General features: G+C 47.6%; 1 protein-coding gene across 1 annotated transcript; it reads left to right on the top strand.

Moving 5' to 3' along the window:
• Nucleotides 1–14,376: 14,376 nt before the first annotated feature.
• On the top strand, nucleotides 14,377–15,659 carry LOC308336511 (extracellular calcium-sensing receptor-like; the record flags this gene model as incomplete). Its single annotated transcript, XM_080793877.1, has 3 exons — nucleotides 14,377–14,448; nucleotides 14,537–14,660; nucleotides 14,749–15,659. The coding sequence occupies 3 exons, from the start codon at nucleotides 14,377–14,379 to the stop codon at nucleotides 15,657–15,659; spliced, it is 1,107 nt and encodes a 368-aa protein (XP_080650003.1).
• Nucleotides 15,660–17,605: the final 1,946 nt, after the last annotated feature.

A 17,605-nucleotide genomic window follows, 5' to 3' on the forward strand; every position in this document is an offset into this window, starting at 1 on the left:
ACTGACCACCAACCTGCCACTGACCACCAATCTGCCTCTAACCACCACTGACCACCAACCTGCCACTGACCACCAACCTGCCACTAACCACCACTGACCACCAACCTGCCACTGACCACCAACCTGCCTCTAACCACCACTGACCACCAACCTGCCACTGACCACCAACCTGACACTGACCACCAACCTGCCACTGACCACCAACCTGCCTCTAACCACCACTGACCACCAACCTGACACTGACCACCAACCTGCCACTAACCACCACTGACCACCAACCTGACACTGACCACCAACCTGCCACTAACCACCACTGACCACCAACCTGACACTGACCACCAACCTGCCACTGACCACCAACCTGACACTGACCACCAACCTGCCACTGACCGCCACTGACCACCAACCTGCCACTGACCACCACTGACCACCAACCTGACACTGACCACCAACCTGCCACTGACCACCACTGACCACCAACCTGCCACTGACCACCAACCTGACACTGACCACCACTGACCACCAACCTGCCACTGACCACCACTGACCACCAACCTGACACTGACCACCAACCTGACACTGACCACCAACCTGCCACTGACCACCAACCTGACACTGACCACCACTGACCACCAACCTGCCACTGACCACCAACCTGCCACTGACTAAGGCGACATGTTGCGAACCGATTTGCAAGTTTATTGCGGATCCCATTGTCTCTCGTAAGGTACAAAAGTATTGGCATCAAAATGTACTTAATGTACCAAAAGTATAAGTAGCCTACTCATTATAATAGAATATGGCCCATTTCAAATGTCTAAAAAATCTTTCGAAAATAGCTGATCTACAATCTCACAATGCGTCGCAATCGGCTATTTTCAAATGGCCGAAATGTATAAAAGGCTGAAGTGGTTAATTATGTTTTGTAATAATAATCAAAATCTACAAAGTAACTAAAGTTTCCAAATAAATGTAGAGGAGTAAAAGTACAATATTGAGATTCGAGATGTAGTGGAGTAGAAGTAAAAGCATTGGAAATGACAAATACAAATACCTCAAAATTGAACTCATGTACAGTACTTGTACAGTACAGTAACTCTACTTTGTTACTTTCCACCACTGATACCTATGTACGTTAAGCCCTGCCTCTGTGTGGGCCTAAAGGCCCATATCGGTGTTGTGAAAGATTACGTAATGTCGTCATCTGGCACAGGGGACGGCACTGCATGGGTATAAAACCTAACAACTGGACACTGGATGGAGAAGGTGGGAGGGGTTGTTAGACAGAGGAGGACAGTCATGAGGACTTCTTTAGACATACAACTGTTTTCATACTTGATGATGTTCTCTTCCTTCTCTCCTTTGTCTTCATCCTCTTCCTCTTCTTGTGAGTTCCAGGCACCGTTAAAACATGGAGGAATGTACAAGGCTGGAGATGTGCTTCTGGGTGGTTTGTTTCCATTCCACTTCTCCTCTGTGTTCCCTGAGCTGACGTTCACACAGTCCAAGGAACAGAAGCCCTCCTGCAGTGGGTGAGTATCACGAAGAAAACACCAACCTTGTTTTGATGTATAGAAACATGATTAGTTGATGTGTATATTTCTACAAAGATATAGGCTGTCGGGTGGAAACCTTCTCAGAACATGTGTTTGGATGGATCGGGTCGTTATTATTTAGTCACAAGCACTTTCACCTAAATATTTTCTTCAAAAATAGCAAAAAATTATGCAAAAAAGTAAGTCATTTATTAAACAAAAACAGAACGTTTAAATATGGAGATACAAGGTTTCTGCCTGACAGCAATGATATTCAAGGCTACAGTGTAATTGTGTGTGTTAGTTTTTACATGGCAGTGTTCAGATTGGCACAGACCATGGCTTTTGCCATCACTGAGATCAACAGAGACCCCAGCCTGCTCCCCAATGTGACTCTGGGATACCTTTGCTATGACACCTGTTTAACGCTTGGAGTTGCAGTCCCTGCAGCGTTGTCACTGATCAGTGGGAGAGAGGAGCAGTTTACACTGGATCAGAGCTGTGTTGGCTCTCCGCCAGTACTTGGAATTGTGGGTCCTAGTACCTCAAAAAGTTCTATTACCATCTCTAGAATATTAGGTGTATACAGAGTGCCCATGGTAAGTTTCCTATCCCCTTTCACAATAGCCTATTTTATTTTATTTTGATTACTTGGCTATTTGCAAATCTATAATATGATAAATATAAAATGTTGTATTTTTGGAGTTTGAAAGACATAATCGTTGCTGTCGAGAAGAAACCTTGTGTCTCCATATTTCAACTTGTAATGCTTAAAGTATCAAACACAGCCGATCAACAAGGTCAAAGTGTGACATGTTCTGAACTTTTCTTTTTTCTTTCTTGTTCTGTGTTTTTTCCCCCTTTTTTGTTTTAAGTGAAAGTGGTAAGTTACTGCACTTAGCCTGTGTTTTACAGGTATGTTAGTTCATGGTACAGCATCAATTCCTCTATACAATTATAGACTGTCCTTAAAGAAAAGGCAGGTAAACTAAACAGACCTACAGATGTGCCATTCCAACTCTTCACACTTCACACTCTTCATACTGATCTGTTCTTGAATGTTTCTGAAAATGCATGTTTTCCCTGCAGGTTTAATTCACTGATTAGCCTAATGTTAATGCTATGCTTTGCTACTGAAAAGAAGTGTCCAGCAGAGGAACAATATCTATTCAGGATAATTTACATATAACACATTGACATATGCCCCTTACTAAACTCTTCTGTTTCTGACAATGCACTGACAATCTACTGAACTGTTCTGTTTCTGACAATGCACTGACAATCTACTGAACTGTTCTGTTTCTGGCAATGCACTGCATTCTACTGAATTTCCAATGACATGTAAAGTTCTCAAACAGCACATCCAAATATCTCTGGTCAGCATCCGTTCCACAGTATTGGAAATAATCATGTTTGTACATCTGGAAATGTTTGTCTTTACTTTCAGATTAAAAAATAAATCCGGCACAGTGTTATGCATTTTTGCAATTAAGGAAATGATTGCCAGCTACAGTATTTCCACTATCTTCCTTTGCTAAATTGAAACTTCTTGAGCTTTTGACAGGATAAACCAAACTGTTTCAGAAGCTGGTTGTGGCATATCTAAGCACATTGTACATACATGGATGATCTATCTAGTGCAATACAGGCTGTCTTATAGGTAACTATCATGAATCACCTTATGTACGCTTATGACCTGGTCATTCTGAATCCACACAGTGGAGGGTTAAAAGCAGCTATTGAAAGTGTGATCAAATTATGGCCATGATCATGACATCATTTTTCTTGACAGTTCTGGTCCTGTCAGTGCATTTATTTTAACCCTAGAACACTACACGGGTGATTTTCACCCGGGCGATTATATTTTTTGCAATTTTCATATTGCTGATGTCTGAGGTGGGTGGGTCTTTCAGTACCTTCATGATGCTCAGTGACATCATAGAAGGTAGGTTTGTTTCCCTGCCCACATTCCTGGTTAACATTCACTTTTTTATATTTGTATTCACTGGACCATTCTCACACGTCTTAGGAATTGGTGGACCAAAGGAGAAGTTCCCAACTTAATTTCTCTTTTTTCAAGGAATATTTAAAATCTAATATGCATGTTTTTCACAGGTGCCATTTCTTATAAACTATCTAATTCATACGTGGGTCGTCGTGGGTCCACGTGGAGTTGTTGTTGTTGTTCATGCGCCACGGTGCGTGGTCGTGGAGAGGGCATCAGAGCGCAGAACAGCCTAGTTATAGTATGGCATATTGTCTGTACTCTCTGCAATCTCTTTCTGTCCAGTCCTATGTGTACAGGCTGGCAATTGTGAGAGAGCTGTAAAAGGGATATTGTCTATGGTCAGTTCATGGTGTGTATCATTCTCGTTTTTAACCGGGCCGTGATAATGCAATGACGGTAGGCAGTAGCCCTAATACAATGTAACCAACTTGCGCAAGCATTAAAAAATGGGTTTTAATTGTCGGGTAATGGAAAATAACGGAAAATAATCTAATTTAAATAATCTAGCACTAGCAGCGCTGACAGTTGCGATTGCATCATTGTATAGCCTATGCTGCCTTCCAGTTATATACCTAAAAAGTAAAAAAAATGTTTAATCAAGCAAGCTGCTTTTGTGTATTTTCTACTTGGCTGTGTATGCTGTTCATGCTTTGAAGTCCGATAATACACACTGACAAAAAATAATTATGAATTATTAAAATGATGATGTCATGAACGGGGCCTCCCGATCCTTAAGGCTGCCCCTGCATGCATGTATTGCTGTACTTCAATATATTTTGATGAGAAATATTTTGTATGGAATATTTTACATTGGGTAAAATATACCCGTGTTTGTATCGGACTTGCAAGATATGGGGATGCCATACCTTTGGTTGCTTTGGACGCTAGCATCAGAGTCAATGGAGGGAGCGGAGAAGGTGGGAGAATTTTGGCTGGTTGAAGACCAAAATGAGGCTTCATTCACAAAATGTGAAGAGAACATTGGTGGTTAATACTAAGTTGTCAGGCCATACAACTTTTTACAATACAATAACTAAAATCTTGTTCAAAACAATGAAAATAACTAATATTATACTTCAATTCTTGGCCGCAGATACATTAATCAGGGGCAGCGGGTTGAGTAGCACTGCCCTGAGGGTACCAGACGCACTGTTGAATACCTACAGTCCAGTTCTATAGGTCTGTTCCTCGCTGACATCTATAGGTACCTTTCAAAGATCTAGTACATTACAGAATAGATCTTTTGTATTTGTTTTTATTCTGTTTTTACAGATAAGTTACTATGCTGGTTGTTCCTGTCTGAGCGACCGGACTCAGTTCCCATCCTTCTTCAGAACAATGCCAAGTTTTGTCTTCCAGGTGAACTTCTATAACAATAGATGTGTTGGTATCTAATAGTTAATGTTTCAGAAACTGGAATACTCGAACCATGGGGTGGGCAACTTTGATGTAGGAGAGGGCCACTATATTTCTACACTCACTCCAGAGAGCCGCTATATTTCTACACTCACTCCAGAGAGCCACTATAGTTCCACACTCACTCCAGAGGGCCGCTATATTTCTACACTCACTCCAGAGGGCCACTATAATTCTACACTCACTCCAGAGGGCCACTATATTTCTACACTCACTCCAGAGGGCCACTATATTTCTACACTCACTCCAGAAGGCCACTATATATTTCTACACTCACTTCAGAGGTCCAATATATTTCTACACTCACTCCAGAGGGCCACTGTATTTCCACACTAACTCCAGAGGGCCACTATATTTCTACAGACTCCTGAATTATTATTTGCTATTTTTGCTAAGGATTTGAGTATTTCAGGATTTGCTAATCCTGAAAAGTAGGTCTAACATTTTTATTACATTTATTTATACTTATGTTAACTTAAAACAAACGTAGGCTATTTAAATTCAAATGCATTGGACATAAAAAGACAATTGAAATTGTTTTTTTTTTATTCATAGTTTTGTATGCTTCATACCAGCAGCAGTTGGTCACAACATACAATATCTCGCCTATGGGAGAACATAAAAATGAGGGGGTACAAACATTTTTAGTTTTTTCCCTAGAGGACAACCTCCTACCATCCACCCCCCCCCCCCCCCCCCCCCCCTCCGCCTGACAATGACAGAATTTTAATCGTAATTATGCTACTAATATTGACCATTATAGATTAAAGCGGGAATTGTAACAGCTTAAATCAATAATATAACAGTATTCCAATATTAACCTGCAGGCCACATAAGTGAACACGGGGGCCGCATGTGGCCCCTCGGCCGCTGTTTGCCCATGTACTGTATGATCTAACCTAAGTACATTTCCGTCCATTCCTCATCCACTCAGGTGCGAGCTATGCTCCAGACTATGAGTTGGTTCGAGTGGACCTGGGTAGGACTGTTGTTCAGTGATGATGATGCTGGCCGTGACGCCGCCCGATTGTTCCAGTCTGGCCTGGACCAGTCTGGTCTGGGTTGTGTGGCTTATTCAGAGGCTCTGCCCTTCCACAATGACCTGGATAAACTCCAGAGGATTGTCACTGTGATGAAGACGTCCACAGCTCGTGTGGTCATTATGTTTGCATATGGGTCCTATACTTATAATGTCTTGGATGAGGTTTGTGTTACGATACATCTGTGGAGGATGTTAATTTAGGGATTCGTAATAAGAAGAATCTAAAATGAGAATGTATTGAAAGAAAGACATGTCTTTCATTTCTTTCAAAACGATGAACAGGTGGTTAAGCAGAATGTGACAGGTCTGCTATGGATCTTACCTGCCACTTCAGGTTGGTGGGGAGATACTCATCTCCGGTCTCCTCACCTCCTGCCATACCTCAGAGGCACCCTGGGTTTTGCCATCCGTCGTGGAGAGATACCAGGTTTCAAAGACGACTTGTTAAAAATACATCCTGACAATGACCAGGATAACATAGTAAGTATTTTTGTTTAATTTGATTGTATATTTATTTAATTGTATGTCTTTAAATGTCTCAATTAATTGAATACACAGGACCACAATGGACACAAGCCCTTAGGACATTTTGCGTTATCCTTTTTGCACCATTGTATAATTGTACCACTGTATTATCTGCAAACTGTGAATGAAGTGAATAATCAATAAATTAATCAATTCATTGTATTTACCGTTTTACTTATGAATGAATTGTGTTCTTTCAGGTGAGGCAGTTTTGGGAACGCACATTCCGGTGTAAATTTTTACCCCTTCCACCAGAGTGGGTGGACGCTGGTGGAAGGGTGTGTACTGGTAATGAGGACCTGGGAACAGCAGAAACGACACTGTTGGATTTGTCTGATCTCACGGGAGAGTACAATGTGTACAAGGCTGTGTATGCTCTGGCCTACGCCCTCCATGACATGTTGCAGTGTGTGCCAGGAAGAGGGCCTTTCCCTGGGCACAGCTGTGCCAGTTTGCAGACAATACAGCCATGGCAGGTGGGATATTAATTCAGTTAACCTGTAGGATTATTTTTTATTTATTTTTTATTTGCACATTTAAAAAGAACACATTTGAAACAACATATTATTGGGTTGTGCAGGTGAGACTTAGGTGACATTCACACCAGAAAGCTTTACTGCGATTAAAACGAATCCTGCTGCTTATTGTCAGAAAGTTTGCTTCGTTTAGCAGGTGTGAAGCATCATTCCAATCCTAATGCGTATCAAATAATCGCATTCTACTCCGACCAAAAATGGGGGTTTCGATTCGCTTCCAATCGCACTTGATTACGATTCGGTGCAGGTGTGAATGCAATCCGCAGCAAATAAAGGAAACGAAGCAAACAATGTGGCGGGCGAGGAGTTAAACACAGTTGGAGACGGAGAAGGCATTTTTCACGCAGCACAAAGATGTCCCGTTACTGTGGATAGACGTGGTCGAATGAGAAGACCGAAGCCCTGGTCGAAATGATGACGAGTACAATAATCAATTGCTTAACACATAAAAACATTGCAGTGTAGCCTACAGAATATTCTGTAGGTCTGTCTGTGCGTGCCGTAAACATGGAGTGCTGTCACTGTGTGGGGACTTAGGCCAGGGACTTTTTCTGTCTGTGCCCAGTGCGTGCGGAGAGAGAGAGAGGTCCATTCCCAGACAGCACGAAACATGCACGTTGAATAGAATTTTAACACCATATATTTCACTGTGTAGGCTATAGTTTATGAATTGAACACATTGATAAAATTCCCTGCTGCGTTTCCTTGCTGCGCTTGACACAGCCAGTGTGAAGGCAAACCGCAGCAAATTTAATATGCAAGAATCGCATTTTAATTTACAATTACAATTTACAATTTAGGCATTTAGCAGACGCTCTTAATCCAGAGCGATTTACATTAAGCAATAACAAAAATATGGCATACATCACATATATAAAAAGTAGTTCATAAATCATGTATAAGGTAAGAACGTAACAGTGGAGTATCTATGTAAATTATACATACTATACTACATTATATATTATGCATGTGTACTATAAAGTGCTATGACTACATAAAATGCAATTATAATGCTGTCTACGTAACAAGCTATTAGTCTGTTTAAAATACTATCCAAGTCTACATAAAGTGCTATCTAAGGGGCTAGGCTAGGGCAAGTGCGAGGGCCATGGTGGAGTCTGAAGAGGTGGGTTTTCAGACTACGGCGGAAGATTGGGAGTGAGGCTGCAGTTCTGACTGTGATGGGAAGTGCATTCCATAGTTTTGGAGCCAGAAGGGAGAAGAGTTTGGGACGTGTGGAGCTTTGTCCCAGCGTTTTTAGTGAAGGTACCTCCAGCTACCCTGCATTGGCTGATCTGAGTGTGCGAACAACAAGACTGTTGTTTGTAGGGTACGATCATACTTGTGAGATATTGGGGAGCCATGCCTTTGGTTGCTTTGAATGCCAGCATCAGAGTTTTGTATTCTGTGCGGGCAGCGACCGGGAGCCAATGGAGGGAGCGGAGAAGGGGGGGAGACGTTTGATCATTTTGGCTGGTTGAAGACCAAGCGAGCTGCGGCATTTTGGATCAGTTGGAGGGGCTTAAGTGCACATGCCGGTAGGCCTGTGCACGTTTACTGTTGTGTCTTCTTGTCTAGAAATGCGGTCATGCCTCTCTTCATTATGCAATAATCACACAAGATGCAGAAGTCTTCCTCACTCCTAATTCTCAACAAATGTGGGTGGCATTTGTGTAATGTTGTGTCTTCCTCTGTAATGTATTTTTGTTGTCTTTGATGTTTTATGTGTAGCTGCAGCTGGGGTGAAAGCCCAAGACAAATTTCCCTTGTGGACAATAAAGTTTACCTTGACATTATGGTTTTGTTCAAAGGCAATGCATAATGTAAGGGGTAGAGCACATGATTTAGTAATGAGGCTGGTGGTGGATGATAGCAACTCAGCAACAGGAACACCCCTTGCACAGTGCTTAAATCCCCATTCCCTAGTTGGAATAAACACACCATTGTGGAAAGGTTTAAAGGTTTTATTGAATGAGAGAATGGAGTGATGAGGAGAAGAGTGATGATGAGGAGGAGAGCGAGGCGTGGGTTCCGGGGGGGGTCGCCGACCCTGAAGTCTTTGGGGAGGGGGTCGTGTGGCGGTCATCCCGCGGTACACGTGGGGGCGTGGCCGCGTGGCGGTCAGCCCGTGGTACGCTTGGAGGCGTGATCCCCCCGTGGGAACTGTGAGGAAGGGAAGAGATGGAGCAGTGGAGATGCTGCTGGTCTTGAGGTGGTGATGGGGATGGTGGCGGGATACGAAAAGCATAGAGGATGCTGGGTTGTCTGACGCGGGTATAAGTAGGCTCAGGTAGATTGTCATGGAGGGCGGAGGATGGCGTGAGGGTATGGTCATGGTGTGTTTCTCCGCCTCCTGAACATCAGTTGATCCAACTCCATTTCACTAGTTGGAATAAACACACCATTGTGGAAAGGTTTAAAGGTTTTATTGAATGAGAGAATGGAGTGATGAGGAGAAGAGTGATGATGAGGAGGAGAGCGAGGCGTGGGTTCCGGGGGGGGTCGCCGACCCTGAAGTCTTTGGGGAGGGGGTCGTGTGGCGGTCATCCCGCGGTACACGTGGGGGCGTGGCCGCGTGGCGGTCAGCCCGTGGTACGCTTGGAGGCGTGATCCCCAAAAAGACTACGGGGGCGACCACTAGGCTAGGGAGTTGTGGGCCTGCTTGATGTCGTGGAGGGAGGAGCGGATGTAGGTCAGGTATGCCTGGGATGACCATCTACCTAACAGGCGGACGGTGTGGTCCTGGAGGCCTCGGCTGGCGGCTGTGGAGGCAGCGCCGATGCGGAAGGAGTGGCCGGAAAAGTTTTCCGCGGGGTAGCCTGAGATGGTGAGGATTTGGCGGAGGTGGAGGAGGAACCAGCTGCGGGTGGCGACGGTTCCGTGTTCATCGGTGAAGAGGGGGTCCGGGGGGAGAGCGTGCTGAGATTGTCTGAGGCGGACGTGGTTGGCCAGGGATTCGAAGGGACTGGTGGGAGAGTTGAGGCGGAAGAGGTAGATGGGAATTGGGCGATGCTGGGAGGTCTTGCTTCGTTTTAGGGTGAAAACCAGTGTGTCGTGGTCGTGGGAGGTTATGTCGGAGAGGCAGGGGTGGATTGCGGGGTTGAAGTTCCGGTTGGCGGCCGTGAACTCCGAGCAGCGGAGGAAGCCGTAGAAGGCGAGTAGGAACATGGACTCGAGGGTGGAGTTGAGGGTTTGGTTGGCGTAGCCGGATCGGATGGTATGGATGCAGGAGGCCAGGATCTCTATGGTGAGGGGGAGGCGCCGAGGGGGGAGCTGTGGTTCACCGCGCTGTAGGCCTTTGAGTTGGAGAAGGATTTGGGGGTGCTGAGTGAAGGGATGGGGTGAACCGGTTAGTAGTTTGGTAAAGAAACTGATCCCGCAGAGGTAGACTCGGATAGTGGAGGAACGGGTGAAGAGGGCAGAGGCGCTGTGGCTGATGTAGGCGGAGAGGGAGAGGAGATCGAGGGAAGGGAAGGGTAGGTTGTGGCGGAGGTGGAAGGATTGGAAGTTGTTCCAGGCTGTCCGGTAGGATGAGAGGGTGGAGTCTGCTATGCTCAGCAGAATGGATTGTTGGGACTGGAGGATGAGGTGGTGGAGAGGATGCTCTATGGGAAGGTGATGTCGGAAAATGGAGGGACCGGGACCGGAAGGGGATCGGAGTGTGGTGCCAAGGTCTTGAATTTCTGTAAGAGAAGACGAGAGAGGGAGTCAGCGATGGCGTTGTGGTGACCGGGGACGTGGGCAGCGCGGAGGAGGAACTGGTGGGTGACTGAGAGCCAGGTTAGGCGGCGCAGGAGGGACATGACGGGGAGAGAGGAGCAGCGGCCTTTGTTGATTATGTTTACTACGGCCTGGTTGTCAGTGTGGATGAGGACGCTTTTGCTGGTCCACTCGGTGCCCCACAGGGCTGCGGCGACGACGATGGGGTATAGTTCGTAGAGGGTAGAGGATTGGGTATGGTCGGGGTCGAGGAGGTGGATTTCGCCGGGCCAGGGGGAGGAGAACCACCTTCCTGCGTAGTATCCGCCGAAGCCTGCTGAGGGGGCCGCATCTGTGTACAGTTGGAGGTCTTCGGGGGAGGAGATGAAATCGTTGTAGAAGAACGTGATGCCGTTCCAATTTGACAGGAGGAGGTGCCAGAGGCGCAGCTCCATTTGGCAGGGGGAGTCGAGCGTGACTTGGTGGTGAAGGGAAGGGACTGAGGTGGAGAGGTGGAGGAGGTTGGAGATTAAGGAGCGGCCTTGGGGGATGATGCGCATGGCGTAGTTGAGGTGGCCGAGTAGGGAGAGGAGCTGTTGCTTGCTGCACTGGGGGAGGTCCATGTAGTTGGAGAGGAGGAGGATGATGCGGTTGAGCTTGTCGGGGGGCAGGGAAGCTTGGAGTGCGACGGTGTCCAGAGTGATGCCTAAGAACTCGAGGGAGGTGGAAGGACCCTCGGTCTTCTCTAGGGCGAGGGGGACGCCGAGGTTGTTGAAAACAGAGGTGAGGGTGGTGAGGCCGGAAGCTGGGGGTGCGTGAGGGGGAGTGACGATGAGGAAGTCGTCTAGCAGGTGGGTGACGTAGGGGAGCTTGTGGTTGTTGAGTAGGATCCAGCATAGGGCTTCAGCGAGTGTGTCGAACAGCTTTGGGCTGCTCCTGCAGCCGAAGGTGAGGCGGACGGCGAAATAATATGCGTCCTTCCAGAAGACCCCAAAAAGATTCCAGCTGTCGGGGTGGAGGGGGAGTACTTTAAAAGCTGCGGTGACGTCGGCTTTGGCCAGCTGGGCGCCTTGGCCGGCGAGGCGGATAAGTTTTATGGCGCCGTCGATGGTGGCGTACTGCATGGAGTATGGGGGGCTGGGGATGAGGCTGATGCTGGGGGTGGAGGTGCCGTGGGGGGAGGAGAGGTTGAGGATGATCCTCTTTTTTCCAGAATATTTGCGGGTGGCGATGCCGAGGGGGCTGATGCGGTAGGTGGGGAATGGTGGGGTGGAAAATGGGCCGATCATGAATCCGTTGCTGACTTCTTTTGTGAGCAGGGTGGTGACGGAGTCAGGGTCGGTGATGGCGGACTGGAGGTTTTGGCAGGTGTGGCTGTTGGTGGGGAGGGTGATGAGGCCGGGGGAGAAGCCGTAGTTCAGGCCTCCGAGGAGGAAGCAGGCGGTTGCGGGGTCTGGGTGGCGTGAAAGAGCGGCGGCTAGGGCGGGGATGTTAATGGGTGTGGAGAGGTGCCGGGATAGTCAGCTGGGTTTTGACGGATTGGTGGGGTGTTGGGGGCAGGTGGTGCGGGCATGGGCGCCCCCGCAGTGGGTGCAAACATGGAGCATCTTGCAGATGGAAGCGGCGCACCCTAGGCTATTGAAATTGTTGCAGATGGCTTCGTTGCCGCAGTAAAGGACTGGGCGGCCACGAACGTCGGTAGATTGCTTGGAAGCTGGGTATTGGGGGGGTCGTTGTGGGGGCGGGGCGGCAGTGATGGCGAAGAGGGGGGGAATACTGGAAGCTGGTCTGGTGGTGGGTTTGGTGGTGGGTTTGGTGGTGGGTTTGGCGGCGGCGTGGGCGTACTGGTTGGTGGCTGGGTGCTGGCTGGCGGCAGAGGTGCGGGGGGCGGCGTGGAGCGTGATGGGGTGGTGTTGCGGAGTTGTATGGAGAGGTCTCCGCATTCGATGATGCGGGACTCGGAGTTGGTGGTGGAGGGGCGGAGGAGGGTGGCCAGGTCGATGTCATTACCTTGGAGGATCTGGTTCCTGAGTGCGGCGCCGATGTTCTGGGGATTTCTTGCTGGGGCGTTGGGCGGGACGACTGCTGGGGTTGCTGTGGAGAGAGAGAAGTTGGGAGGACGGGGGGGGAGAGGGTAGGAGGGGTCGGAAAGGACGCTGGGGAGGTTCAGTGTGGGGTGGTGGGCGGCCGGGAGGTGTGGGTAGGCGGGGAGAGCCTGTGGGAAGGCCGGATATGCCAGAGGGAAGGTGGGAGGAGCCTCGGCAGGAGAAGCCATGAGGGGGCGGGGGGGACCTCGGCAGGAGAAGCCATGAGGGGGGCGGGGGGGACCTCGGCAGGAGAAGCCATGAGAAGATCAATTAATTAAGCGGAAAGTAATCTGAATATAATGCAGGACGCCCAACACCGGACAGTGTTAGGCGACCAGCACTACGTAACTCGATGCTTGTAAACTGACCGCAATCAATTAATCAAGCAGAAAGTAATTCAAATATAATGTAAAATACCCAACACTGGAGATGGGAGGGGGGAGAGAGGTTGGGATGACTCGGGACCGCCTGGACCGGCGGGTGACGTCATCATTGGTGGCTGCGCTGGGGGCGCGCCTCGTGACGTCATCTGTAGGTGCCCGGTTAGAGGAAGGTCCCGGCTGTGGTGTTGTTGTTGTAGCTGTGTTGTTGTTGCTGCTGCAGAGGAGTGCGAACAAGCCCGCTTTGTTTGTGGAGCGGATGAACGGGATGTTGAGCGTGCGTAGCTGTCTTTGGAGTCCTACGACGGTCCAGTCAGAGATGGAGGGTTGTGGCGGGCTTGGGTGGCTGGGTTGGTGCGAGGTGGCGGAGCTGCGAGTGGCGGTGTGTACGCGCCTGGAGCGCAGTGCCACCTGGGTGGGTGGAGGGAGGGTAGGTGCCGGTGGTTGGTGGCGAGACTCACGGCTCTTCCTCTTCTCGGAGCGGATCTTTCGGATTCGGTTCCGAATCCGGCTCCGGATCAGGCTGAGCCTGGATGGCTGGGAGGCGGCGGCCTCGGGAGCGGTGGTGGGACAGCTGTCATCGTTGCTGGATGAGGCAGTGTCGGAGATGGGCGTCGGATAGACCTCGGGGAGGTCGTCGTCCGAAGTGGAGTAGTCCATGGCAAGGTGAGCCGATGGTTGCTGGTTGCTGGTTTTGCTTGTTTGCTGTTGCTTGTTCCTGCTTGTCTGTGTACGTGCGTTTTTCGTGTACGCGCATACGAAAAGCATAGAGGATGCTGGGTTGTCTGACGCGGGTATAAGTAGGCTCAGGTAGATTGTCATGGAGGGCGGAGGATGGCGTGAGGGTATGGTCATGGTGTGTTTCTCCGCCTCCTGAACATCAGTTGATCCAACTCCATTAGTGTGTAGCGTGACTTGGGCACATAATAGGACCATTAAGTATGTTTTTAACGTCTCTTGCTCTTCATGATTTTGCTAATCACCATTTCTAGCTTCTCTATTACCTGGAAAAGGTCAACTTCACCACATCTAGTGGTGATCGTGTATACTTTGATGAGAATGGTGATGCTTTACCAATCTTCGATATATTGAACTGGGCGTGGCTCCCTGATGGAAGCACAAATATTCACAACGTAGGTGTGGTCAAGATGACAGCCTCCGGAGATGAAGAACTCACCCTCGATGAAGACAGAATCTTCTGGAACTTTCAACCCGCAAAAGTAATTTCAGCTATCTAAAATCTTTAATTGAGCTCATGATGTGAATGGAATTTATATTTTAACTGATCATTTTTACTTTCCTCTGTAGCCTCCTCGGTCGGTGTGCAGTGAGAGCTGTTCTCCTGGAACCCGTGTGGCCAGAAGGAAAGGAGAACCTGTCTGCTGCTACGACTGCATTGCTTGTTCTGAGGGAGAGTTCAGCAATGAGACAGGTAGGGTTACATAATGTAGCTACAGTATATGTACAGAAGGTTATAAGAAGATATGTGTCTGTCCCTTTAATCTTGTACTATTTGTTAGACTCTACAGAGTGCACCAGTTGTCCAGAGGACTTCTGGTCCAGTCCCCGGCGTGACCACTGTGTCCCTAAGAGCATTGAGTTCCTGTCCTACCATGAGGCCCTGGGGATCTCCTTAACAACCATGTCATTGCTAGGAACATTTGCCTGTGCTATTGTCCTGGGGATCTTTGTTTATCATAAAGACACGCCAATGGTCCGCGCCAACAACTCAGAACTCAGCTTCCAACTCTTGCTTTCACTCAAACTATGTTTCTTGTGCTCACTCTTGTTCATTGGTCGTCCCAGACTCTGGACTTGTCAGCTGAGGCATGCAATATTTGGGAACAGCTTTGTGCTGTGTGTCTCCTGCATCCTGGTGAAGACTATGGTGGTGCTGGCTGTGTTCAAGGCCTCCAAGCCTGGTGGTGCAGACATTATGAAGTTGTTTGGTGCCAAGCAGCAGAGAGGAACAGTTCTGATTCTTACTTCAATCCAGGCAATAATCTGCATAGTCTGGCTTGTGTCTGCCTCACCAACTCCTCATAAAAACACACAATACTATTCTGAAAAGATAGTCTATGAGTGCAATGTTGGATCAACAGTTGGTTTTGCAGTGTTACTAGGTTATATTGGCTTACTAGCACTCCTCAGTTTCCTCCTAGCATTCATGGTAAGGAATCTTCCAGACAACTTCAATGAAGCCAAGTTAATCACTTTCAGCATGTTGATCTTCTGTGCCGTGTGGATAGCCTTCATACCAGCATATATCAGTTCTCCAGGCAAATATGCAGATGTAGTGGAGGTGTTTGCTATTTTAGCATCTAGTTTGGGCATTTTGGTGGCGCTGTTTGGACCAAAGTGTTATATAATCATTTTGAAACCTGAGAGAAACACTAAGAAGTCCATCATGGGTCGAGGTGCCACCACGTAGAAGCAGACATTTTTAACCAATTAACTGCTCATGATGGAACGTTCCGCCAGTTGGAATCCAACCGGCAACTGCTATTGGCCTAACGTTCCGTCTGATAAGCGTTATTATTGATACCAAACCGGATCGCTGATTTCCTTTTTTTGCCTTTCCTTTAGTGATCCTAGACCGGATTGCGCATCCTGGCTGCCGTTCACCTCCCTTTATACAGGCTGACTAAAAAGCTAACTCGAAATATACGGAGCTCTCCACACTGCGCAAAAAGCATGGAATACAGATGATATTACAGGAAACTGCCATGGTTTGGATAAACCACGCAATGTCCGGGGGTCTTTGCTGATTATCCGGTGATCTAGATGGGAACATTGGCGCTCTCTATAGCAAGGATGGCTTCATTTTAGCTCCCTAGCATTGACGCTATTTATTTAGCATCTAAGATGCTAATATTAGATTGCTGATAACCTTGTTAGCAATAGTCTGTTTTCTACCATATTAAACTACATCTAGTCAGAGATACAAACATCTATTATCTGTGTTAAAGGAGAAGTTGATTACCCTCCCTTAAAGACTGTTTGTTGATGTTAGAGCTATATTGACAATAAACCATGTGCACCTCTCCATTATCTGTGGGTCAAAATAGAAAATACTATGTATGTACAGTAAGAGGCAAATTATGTATCGGTAGCATTACTTTGTGAAGGGCTCTGGTTTCAATGGGTTAAAGCTGCTTTGATTAATATTTTCAAAAACATATTTCAAAACATATAAGAGATTGAAGAGATGTAGAGAAGATAAGTAAACACGGTTTGGACACGGTTTCCACCCGGCAGTGTGGATATGTAGAATGTGTTGGTTGTCATGTGGTCTTTAAGGCTCAGTCCTTGTGCAGCCGGCCCGCTTTTACCACGCCACCAGAGCGGCTGGCCAACATTAAAGCCACGCTACCCTTCTGGCCAAAGCTTGAACTGCAGGACGTTCATGGAGGTGGACAGACGTTCAGTGACGTCATGACGCAAAAGTTTAAATCAAATCAAATCAAACTATATTTCTAGAGCACATTTACAAAGACCAGAAGGTCAACCAAAGTGCTGCACATGCACTATCATGAAACAAGCATACAATCAACACAAACAGCAAAGTAAAACAAACATCAAAGCAACACAAATATTAAACAGGTTAATGGGGACTGAATCCGTTTCATTGGAACCGTTTCCGAATACGGTTGCCTGGTCCCCGATGGCCATGATTCACATTGCCCGAGATTCAACAGCGCACCCGGGTATGCATAACACACTTTGATCCTCCAGGTGGCGGTGTGCTTGATGGCTGGCACGCACGGACACTGACCATCAACTCTGCAACATTGTCTCAATAAATCCCAACACATTGCATTGCCTCTTTTGCTCTTTGCCGTTATACTACTTCACTGTCAGCCTGCCTGCTATTCACCGTGTCAGTCAGTTCTGTGCTCCAGTGTCGTGTTTGATATTAGTTTGCTATGGATTCTAATTTCGCATTATTATTATTTTGTTTTACTTTGGAAACTATGCCAAGCAAAGCCCAAGAGCCACGTGAAGATGGGCGGCGTTGAGAAATGCGCTGGTGTTACGCATCGTGCAGCGTCTGTGTGTCCTTCTTTAGGCATTCACATTGGAACGATCCATATCTGAATACACTTCAACGGTCAAGAGACCCGCCCCCCATGCGGTCCCGGGGACAGTTGGGCGATCCGCTCCCACGAACGGTATGCATCATTCACACTACTGCCTGAGTGCGCACCCGGGACCATAGTGTGAATCGCCCCTTAACACAAAATTTGCGCGGTGCGTTTTTATACGTCATTTGTCAGCCATACATCCGTTGCGAACGACGTATCTACACGCTTATATCACTTTTTTATTGAATACTCATCTTTCTATGCACCCGGACAATATATAAAGTAGCTCCGA

Source organism: Protomyctophum bolini (genome assembly GCF_963924005.1).
Source record: "Protomyctophum bolini genome assembly, chromosome: 21".
NCBI lineage: Eukaryota > Metazoa > Chordata > Actinopteri > Myctophiformes > Myctophidae > Protomyctophum > Protomyctophum bolini.